Here is an 11,292-nt window from a genome sequence, read left to right on the forward strand (position 1 = left end):
TGGCGGAGACAGAAAATTTAACTGAGTTCAAAGAAAAGATTGGATGAGTAGTAAGGTATGGTTATAGTTGGGAGCAGAAGGGACATCCTTGATGGGCTAATAAGCTCCTTATTGCCCCTTTAAAATTTTATGAATTTGTGAATTTATAAAGAAGTAGGCTATTATCATGATTTTTCTAAAGACTACATTATCGTAATAAGAATGGTTTTGTAAATAGTCCTTAACAGATAAGTTTAATGTTTCGCGTAGCGTATGCTTAACTCTCATCCCAATAGTTGCGAACATGGATTCTAAATCATGAACCTCCATTCTATAAACTTTCTGATTTAATAATGATAGCTCTAAAACTATGACGTAACATAACACATAAAATTATTGTAAACCTGGCAGGTCATCTTCGAGCATCTAAGGAGCTGATGGAGAAATGTACCTACAATGTACGGACTTTAATAACCTCATAAATCTAGCAGTTGCCAGTAAAGATAATTGAAAAAAGTCACGACATAGCAACAATCCTTACTCAAGTTTAAACATTCTTAAATCAAAAAGATCTTATACACAAATAATATATCGTTCAACATCAAAATGCGATGAATCTAACAAACTCACAAATCAAATTTTAAAATATATATATATATCCATTGCGTGTCAGTCACAAATTTCAGCTTCTTCGGTTAAACTTAGGATTTGGAATTACATATGAAAACTTAAGGGTAACTCCCATAATTTATATAGTACTTATTCAGTGATATTATCAAAATTCCTCCTATAAGACAAATATATAACGTAAAAAAGGAGGCAGGAATGACAGGTTGTGAGGCAAAAATAACCTATTTTTAAATAAATGTGAAACACAGACATTCATTTTAAAAGAGGGTTTATCCCATTAGTTTATTTTTAAATTTAATTATTATTTTTTTTTAGTTCAAGCAAAAATTCATGGAGGGAATATTAAATGTCGAGGTTCCAAGCATGGCCTTGTAATAAATACATCCGGACTGAGGATCCAAGGAGTTTGGGTTCGAGACGTGGCGCTACCAAATATACTCCGTACTTTCAGCTGTAGGTGTGTTATAAAAGTCACAGTAACTCCCGCTATTCGAACGGAGGGTGTTGCCGGCTGATTGTTCTCTCTCGGGCCCGCAGTTCTTAGATTAGGGACTGCTATGTCTGAACCATTGGATTCTCTATCTTGGCCGTTCAGGCGAACAAACAAGCGTGTTAAGTCCATCTAGTTGAATTTGTGTTTTACATTTATTGACAAAGCCACTAAAATTATCTGCAACCATCCCTAATTTTAAACCGCTGATCAGAGGGAAAGCAACCACTCAACAACATCCTATCACCCACCATCCAAGTTAATAGATTAGCTATCACTTTTGTAACGCACTCACAGGTTAAAGTACAGGGAATATGTTGTGATATCGCATGGGCTCGACCCGGGTCGCCACTTCCAAAATTCGGGTATTTACTTCAGGGTCAACCTAAAGTCTGCAGTTTTGACTTTTATCAACTAATCTCGTTCAAGAGAATTGTGAAGGATTGTTTGTTTGAAGTTAAGCACAAAGCTACACAATGGGCTATCTGTATCGAAACCCGGTTTCTAGCATTGTAAGTCCGCAGACATACCGTTGTGCCACTGGGGGCAATTATGAAGGAAGAGGCATTTGTGTGGTGCTGCGAGCAACTTGCTTCACAGTAAAACCACAAGTTGATGAAACCAGTCGAATTATGCATAGGTCGCAAATAGAGAGCCTTAAATGGTAATTAAAAAAATATAGAGACCAACTAAAAAATTGCCAAAGTACAATGATTTGGAAAATATATTTATCATGACTAATATTGGTGAATCTGCATTTATTTTCAGAACCAAGTTTGTCAGAATTGATAATTTGTACACTATTTTACTAAAGGTGCAAAGGACCATTAAATCACCCATATTCAGTGAATTAGAGGGAGGAACTTACTCATTAAATCAACTGTCAAAATACACCCTAGATATAAATACAACATAGTAATAATATAAAACATTTCTCTACGTCCCGTGTAACAATGGCAAATGTTAATAATTTTTATTGACAACAAAGTGATTTTAAAATGTCTTATTAACTGTTATCAAGTTTTCAATATGAAAGTGCAAGCTAAATATAATTAAATATTGTATAAAGATTTTTAACTTAAATTGTAACTCTAAAACATACTGTATCCATTTTACCGCTTGTTTTTTTTTTCACTAGGTAGTTTTCAGAGAAGCATAAGAAATAGTGAACTAGGGATACAGCCTTACTTCTAAGCCCATCGTTCAGCTTTGCGTTTAAAACAAAAACAAACAAATGAAAGAGACCGAAAAGAGTACAAAACTAGAATATATTGAAGTTTTAAACGAAAACATAAGAGTACATTGACGGAAGAGAAAAATGTTGAATTGTATAAGTCTTTTATTGTGATTAAGGTTGGTGTAACATGATAACATCAGAAAAAACTGGGGAACGTTTAAGAAGGCTTTCCCATTTATTAATGACAGGGTGATCCAAGTATTTATCCCAAATACGACACGTGGTTGTTGTTTAAGGCCACTACATGTTGTGATTTAACGAGAACTGTATTTTACAAGAAAAAGACTGATCTATAAAATGTTTTAATGTTTTTTTATCCTTTTGATGATCATCACAATGATGACCACTGACTAGTTATACCAATGTATATTATAATGTTTCACGCTGTGTGTTTTGTATCGTTTTTTGAGTAATTGCAAGAAGTGTTTAAATAAAGTTTTCATAATTAATAAACGACGTTAGCTTGATAAACACTCCCAGAGATAATAACTGGCCATTCATCCAGGTTTACTGACCAGTGATAACATAAAATCCTATTTGATTAGTATCTATAATAAGTGTACTCATATAATAACCCACAATTAAAATAAATTAGAAAAGAATTAAAGAGACCAACAACCGCGGGTGAATGTAACATGTCTCCGTCACGCAATCTCAACATGACAAATTGTAACACCAGGAAGATACCTAAAAAACAACAACAAAAAAACCCTAAAAATCGAAAACTGTTTAAATCACTGCTTGGGACCTTTAAGAAAAATCTTTGTACCAAATTCATAGGAGGGATAAGACACAACAAAAAACACAATGTTAGGGTTTTTTGACAATTACTCCGCCGTATTTCGGCTAATTTACATAGAATCTAGTACTAAGATACTTTTTTAAAGGTCCCATACATTATTACAAAAATTTGGGATATACCAATTTTGGGTCATTTTAGGAGGTCAAAATTTAAATAAACCCATAACTTTAGGGCTTTTGGTCAGTTACTTAGCCTTGTTTTGACCAAGTTGCATGAAGTTTGGTACAAAGGTACTTTTTTCAGTTTCCAAACAGAGATATAGAAAGTCTTGGAATTTTTATCTTTCGCTAATTTTCCAGCGACGAAAATACAATTTGGTATTTTCGTGAACTGTTCAGGGGTATATGTCAACCAATTTACATGGGTTACTAAAAATAGGCAAGTCAACCATTTTTCTTTATCAACGTGTGTGAACTGTAGAAAAGTATCTTTGTAACAAATCCCATGTAAGTTGGTCAAAATATCGCCGAATATTTCCCCCAAACCCCATAATTATGATGTATTGTGAGCTCTGCCCCCCTCAACTCTAAAAATAGTAAAAAAAAACTCTAAATGGGCGAATACAACATTTTTGTATGTCAGTGTGTTGGGCGCATGAAAATTTATACTTGTGCCAGTTTTAATCTTGGTTGCTGTATATATGACCGTACAGGAGCCCAAAATATACAATTTGAGGTTGTTTCACCTTTGATCCCATAGAATCTTAAGAAGGGCTAAACAGAAAACTTTAAAAGATGTCTGGGCGTATTGGACCAATGTATAACCCTACCAAACTTCAAGTTGGTCCTTCGAGAAATGAAGGAATGGCTGTTGATTGAAAAATGTTTGTCTTTCTGCGGAGACATAAAACTTGCTGATTTCTGTTAGTTCACCTTTAATACAAACACAGTCATTTAGATAAGATATGATCTGAGCATTACTTTGAAATAGTACCTGTACGAAGGGTTAATTATGTTTTATAAGGATATTTGCATAATAAGGTTATATCCACTAATAATGTATCGCCATAAATGCGAACCATTTTGCCATATACAACATATTTAGGATCTCTTTCGACAGTGAAATACCACTACAGACAAAATGTTGACTAAAGTATAGTGTAGCAGCCATTTCCAAAGAAGGATATTCATATAGTGAGATTGAGTAAAAACAAATAATGTATTTCCAAAAAGAATGCTTCAGTATTCTCAATGGAAGCAGGAAAACTCGCTCAGTAGAACTTCTAGGATCTCAATTGGCTCCGAAACCACGTCTCAAGTCAATCCGGAGCAACGCCTTCATCCACTAAGTGAGGGCTAGGGTTACAAAAAGAACCCTCTGACAATAATAGCAATTACGATAAAAGATGAGCATGTTAATAAGGTAATAAATGAGGATTTGAAGTTGACGAAAGCTCAAAATCGAAATTTTAAATACTTCCAGCCACAATTCGAAATCAACGGTTATTTTTCCTGAGAAGGCTTTGACCATATACCTAACAAGTTACATGATGCAGTTCCAATGGACCTCATAAGCTGACCTCCGTGGAAAAATTGTCAAGATGTGTGATATAAGAACAAATATGCTGTCCTTGGAAATAACTACAGTGTGTAGTTATGACCATTAGCCTAAGCACAATCGACGATGAAGTACGTAATTCGAAGGGCAGAACTAGACTTGGAACATCGTTCTTAAAAAGTGCGATTAACTCTCAGTATAGTACAAACAAGGCATCGGTTTAATTGTTTGTTTTGAACTTCGCGTAAAGCTACTCGAGGGCTATCCACGCTAGACTACCCTAATTTAAAAGTGATAGACTAGAGAGAACGTAGCTAATCAACACCACCCAACTCTTGCGCTACTCTTTACCAAAGAATAGTGGGACTGATCGTCATATTATAACTCCCTCACGGCTGAAAGTGTGAGCGTGTTCGGAAATAAGATTTGAACCCGCAATCCCAAGAGTGTGAGTTGGATACCCTAATCACTAGGCCATGCCAGGCTCAAGGTATCGGAATGGCCATTAAAAAGCAAACATCATTGGTAGTAATAAATTCATTTAAAAATCTGTCATACAGATGGGTTATTGGAGTAAATTAATTACATGTAATATTTTTGAAATGAAGCCTACTTTTCCTTAGTAAGCTTTGTTTGTTTGTTTGTTTTTGAATTTCGCGCAAAGCTACACGAGGGCTATCTGCGCTAGCCGTCCCTAATTTAGCAGTGTAAAACTAGAGGGAAGGCAGCTCCTTAGTAAGCTATAAATCGAGAAAGAAAATAGAATTCTATTCTAACATTAACGTAATATTCTAGCCTCAATATTTTATCTACGCAAGAGTTTATCTCACCTATTAGCGCAAAAAATTAAGCATATAATTTTATGAGTTTAGTCAAACTTAATAAATAGTATTTTCCGGTTATCAAGGATCCAAAAATGGTGTTACTCATAATAACGCACTATTCAATTGTATCAACCCTATAAGTATTTTCTTTTCCATAAATATTTGCTTTGTTTGAGAGTAATACTAAAATGTTTCGGTCCCGGTTCTGGTCCCGCACCGAAAAGTCAATATTTCGGTCCCGGTTACAATCTATTTTCGTTTGCTACAGACTTAAACATTTTTTTATAGTTAATGAGGAGGAATATTTTTGAGTGTTTGAATGAAAACAAGAGGATACAAACTGAAAGCCATTTCGAACCGGGGCCAATAGACTGACTTTTAAGTGGATTGAAACAAAAATATATCTAAACAAACCTGTTTACATTTCTCTGTAAAATGACATCATAGGATTTTCAAATTTGAGAAAGGACTAAAGTGATTGTCAATACACGTATAAAAAAATTGTGATATAACCAATATTTCCGTCATTTTCTTGCCTTTGCTACCTTTGATAAATGTCCGGATATCAGACAGAAATACTATAAAACCGTAATATAAAATAAAATACCTAATATTGAATAAAACAAATAGGCAATTAATTATCGGGAGTTGTATATTACACAACTTCCATTGCTACACGTTGACACTTAAATGAAACGAGAAGACAATTACTGCCCCGTTGTCCTACTCCACTGCTGGGTGTTAACTTACTTTTTAAACGTACATTTTTCACATATATATATAGACATTCATATATAATCCCCACATGTATCAGTGTATCTGGGTGCCAAGCATAAAAACTGACCTACTTTTACTATCAAATCGGTTTTAGACATTTTTATTTTTTCGTGTTTTAAGTAAAATTAAACTTGTAATTTGGGCAATTTTCATGTTCTTTTAAAAGAGAAAATAAATATCTTAATTCATCATCTATAAGAAAATACTTAGAAAGAAATAAGTTCGTAGTAAAACAAAACAGATTGGAACCAGGAGTTTTAGGTGGGTGACTGAAACCGAGAAATACTTTTAGTGTTACTTTTCACTTGAAGTATAAGATTTGTAACTAAAATTAAAGATTTCACAAGCGGTAAGAAAGTTTTCGTGGCATTTAAGAGTAGCACGAGAACTTGTAACCGGAAATTGGCGCAATACCTCCTACTGCACGAAGTCTATTTTAAAAATGCTGACGCATTTAACTATACCGCACGGAATAAACATTAAAAAAAACTTAATATGTAAGTCTTTTATGCAACAACAGTCGTCACTGCTAATTTTATAAAAGATCATTTCTCAAGTGCATAGTACTAGATCAAATACCTAACGTAATTTAATGATTAACGTGGCGAAAGACTAAGCGAATTAAATATAATGTTACGATTTTTAGTAGGCATGAATGGCTTTACGACTTGTTGAACAACGTCGTAATAAACAAACCAGATTCTTGAAAGACATGATTATAATATTTTGGGATAGACTGTTTGTTGCTTTAACACACCTTGTACACACAATGTGCTAAGCGTCCAGATCAGAAATCCCTGTGGTCAAGACATAGTTCATTCTAATATTAAATTAAGGACCAAAAGGAAAGTAGCACCCACCACCTGATTGATTGTCATTCTTATAACACAACCATGACCGAAATTGCGAAGCGTGATCGGTATTAAAACACCTCGAACCCAAGACTCTTGGATTCCCATTCCAATACGTCAAACAGAAGTCTAAAGTAGAAAGCACAATATAAACAGCATTGAATCATTATTTAAAACATTCTAGCTCTCCAGTGGCACAGCGGTATATCCGCGGACTTACAACACTAGAAAGCGGGTTTCAATACACGTGGTGGGCAGAGGACAGATGGCCCTTTGTGTAGCTTTGTGCTTAACTGCAAACAAAGTATTCTATAACTTCACAAGAAATGCGTATGGAGATAATGAAATATTATATAGACAACAGGAACTGAAAAGTTTCAGTTATCTAGAATGTGTAAAATACATTGGGTGGATTTTGAACTTGGTCTGTAAATTTCAAAAGTAATTCGATTTTAAATTTTACGCTTTGGAAACAACTATGTGTTTTAATTGTTGATTCCTGCCTTTTATTTTTCTAATCTATAAATATTACGAGTGAAGGATTTAGTAAATCTGATGACCTTATTCTTATCCGCCCTCATGTTAACATGGGAAAAGACATTGGTGCAGATAAATTGTTTCTTTTATTGTTACAAACCCGAAGTATTATTTGGTGTACTAAACTTTGCATTTTGTAGCGGTTTTCAAATACAGTGTATACGAATATTGTATAACAGCATCTAATGTCATGTACTCATAATACAGAACCTAATTAAAATTGTTTTTTGTTAAGCACAAACTTATACAATGAGCTAGCTGTGCTCTGCCCACCGAGGGTATCAAAACCTGATTTTTAGTGATATAAGTCCTTAGACTTACCGCTGAGCGAGCGGGAGGCCCTATTTAAAACAACGGCTGATTTATGAAAAACATTAATAAAGAGATAAAGTCATTCACACGATTTCCATGACTCGTATTTAGTCCTATTCTTGATTCAGTCATAGAAGGTTTTGTTTGTGATTAAAGTTTAATTGAATCTTGATAAGAGTTTGTACTTCCTCCTATTTAAACATTTTGGAGAAACGCCAAAACTTTCACATTGAAACAGACACTCTTCACGTGCGTGCTCGCGCCTTTTTATTATTAATTATTGTTTAGTTATTTTCCAATACTCTAGTTAAAAAGAAGTATGCACTTTAAATGATACATATACTTCAACCACTCATAATGAAGAATATAATCATGTGACAACACAATATTTTGCGTTCCAATGAACTCACGTATAATGAATGAATATCATATTTTATTTGGAGTTTAATCTTATAGTTATAAACAAATCTAATAAATGTAAGGTATAGTTGATTATTTTCAAAATGCTGTTTTCTCAAATAAAGAACCCTTTTTATCTTTTTCCTGTGTTATTAGTTGACATTTTTTGTGGTCTGTGCATCAAATGAAATATTCATGTGTTTATACCAATTAGCCAACTGTACATTTTATGTTAAGGATGACCAAGCTTAATGTTTTTAAGTCAGCCAAGTAAACTCGTTTTTTTTTTAAACGATGCAGAAAAAAATGTTCCAGAACATCCAGTTAAAATCTTTATTTGGACTAAAAGAACTGAAATGAGAAAAAGTATACATACATATACAAATAACATTTCGCTAGAGTTCTCTTGATATGAATGATCTAAGCTAAGGAGAGTCATGTTTGACGAGATGATTTTTACGTTTACATCTATTGAAGGGCCGAGCGTGCCTAGTGATTAGCATGCTGAACTATGGATCAAAGGTTCCGTGATTCACTCCCTTTTAACGCCAACAGCAACAAATAATAAAAAACTGTGCTCTGTAGCCCTGGATGCGTTATAACAATGACAGTCAAGTCCAACTATTCGATTAAATAGTCCACGAGTTGGTGATGGGTGGTGTTGACTATCTCTCTAGTGTTTTTTTTTCCTTAGTCTTTGCGGACCGTTGAGCAAGATCTTCCATCGTTCCTAAAGCTGTTTCTTACGTCAAGAATGCAACCCCCTTGACAGCCTTCCCTCTATGAAAGGACGAGCATGTTTGGTGGGACTGGGATTCGAACCCGCCACCCTCAGATTGCGAGTCGAGCGCCTTATCCACCAGGCCATGCCGGGCCCATCTCTCTAGTGTATCATTTCAAAATTAGGTACAGTTCTGTAGAAAGTTTGGACAACACCTACCGTTGTTGCCGCCATCTGTTATCAAACAAATCTCGGCAGACATTAGTTACATCTAAATATCGACAGGGCAGTAAGTATTTGGCTTACTTGTCAATTTCTCGGAAATTAACAACAACAACAAAAATATTAACATTTCTCGCCTTTTCCTGAGAATAAAATCATAAATATATATTGTTGCTCAAAATGTGAACATGTCATTTTGAATTAAATGTTTGTGTTTAACGCATAGAATTTGCTCAACAGGTGTAGAAAGAGCTTAGAAATACGCTGGATAACTGTGCCAGAGATTTCAAAGGAAGAAATATAAGCTTTATATTTAGAACTTTGACCTTTACCTTTTATAACCAAGTCAATATACGGACATCACATATAACAGGGTTCTAGGTCTTCTGAGGGTTACTGATTCCAAAATTTTTATTATTGAAGTAGATGAACGTATGTGAAAGCGTTTTGGGAAAAATAGACTAATGTCAGAGAATGTTTTTTTTTGTTATTGTTTTTTTTTGTCTATAAAAGAAAAACTTTAAAGCCTAGAAGTCAAGCATTAATGGAATTTATGTATCACGAACTCCAAAGTATATTACACATTTTTGTTGCGTGTGTGTGTGTGTGTGTGTGTGTGTGTGCTGCTGTTGACCAAGTTGACACGTTAAGGATTTACATTTTCATTTGTGATTTAACGCTTGTATTTTTGGTTAATTTGGGCTACTGAGTGTTCTGAAAGAAAGTTCCTTGCTATTAAACATCTAAACTACCAGTTAGATATGAATGTTAAGCAACAGGATATACAGAAAATGACCAGCAGTTACAAGCAAAATACGCTGCTTTTTTTAAATACATCTTTGTCCACAGATATACAAAGATGTAACTATTTTAATTCGGTTTAACACGTGTAGAAAGAACAACAAGTAAAACGGGTTATTTCTGCATTCTGTAACTGTTTTAAAATATAACTTGACTCACCTCGCCTCCATGTCCATCAAATACACCATATAAGGCAATGTCGTTTTTTCTATCAATCATTAGACTAAAGCGATCTTCCATTTGAGGCCTCCTGCCTTGTAAAGCGTATACATTAGCATTACCTTCTCTCAATTCCCACGTTCTGAAGTCGTGTTTACCTGATGGAGCAGTGAAAACTCCGAATCCTTCAGCTAAACTTGTAGAATACTGAAGTCGGTTTATCACAGATTTATACCATAACTGTACCGACTGGAAAAAGAAATACAAGCCCAAAAGCAGTAAGCAAATCGCTAAAGTCTCAGGTTTAAGAACGTAACATTGAACGAATGTCGTAATAGATGACATTATCGTAGACAAAGGAGGGAAATTAAAGACTACGTGTGAATAGTCCTTCATCTGGGAAATATATGTTAAACACAAGAACTCGCTAGTCCTACCGTCTCCCATCTCTCAGTTCCCAACAACAGTAAGTAGACTCCATCTGCTGTTTAGTCAAAACGCACATTACGACATCTCGCTGAGATGCGTGGGCGGAGAAGCGTGAAATTTACCGCATGCGCAATACAGAAACCATGCACGTGGTAAAAGTGCAGGAAGAATGTGGTGCCTGATTACTTGCACAGTTTGATAAAAACGTAATTGTTCAGAAATAATTACTGTACTAAGAATACTAAGAACAAACAAACAGTAATATATTTAGTCGTTCGTTTATATATATATATAATGTTTATTTTAAAAGCTATTTTTGCCACTTCATTAATTCATTACAGTGTTAGTTTATTCTAAAATAATACATTCTGAGAGACAATTGTATTCCTACGGTGATTACACATTCTTATCGACTGATACAAATCGTGAATAAGAACTTTTATAGGGAAACCAAAAATTAGGCTTGCCGTGAAATAAATCTCATGAGATTGTGAAAGTATATATTAAGTATTATTAACACTGCCTAAAATGTCTTGATTGAAGAGTAATTAAAAGTTATATATACATATATAACGTCTTTAATGTATTTACATTTCAATATAGAAAAAAGTCATTACAACCCCTA

General features: G+C 34.3%; 1 protein-coding gene across 1 annotated transcript in view; it reads right to left on the minus strand.

The window, feature by feature from the left end:
• LOC106460199 (protein phosphatase 1L-like) overlaps nucleotides 1-10,722 on the minus strand; it is a 34,716-nt gene extending 23,994 nt beyond the window's left edge. Inside the window, exon 1 of the mRNA XM_013919886.2 lies at nucleotides 10,239-10,722. Coding sequence (XP_013775340.1) covers nucleotides 10,239-10,685 — 447 coding nt within the window. The 5' untranslated portion in view covers nucleotides 10,686-10,722. The remainder of the gene's footprint in view (nucleotides 1-10,238) is intronic.
• Between the last annotated feature and the right edge of the window lie 570 nt (nucleotides 10,723-11,292).

The sequence above is a fragment of the Limulus polyphemus genome, unplaced genomic scaffold (genome assembly GCF_000517525.1).
Source record: "Limulus polyphemus unplaced genomic scaffold, Limulus_polyphemus-2.1.2 Scaffold32, whole genome shotgun sequence".
NCBI lineage: Eukaryota > Metazoa > Arthropoda > Merostomata > Xiphosura > Limulidae > Limulus > Limulus polyphemus.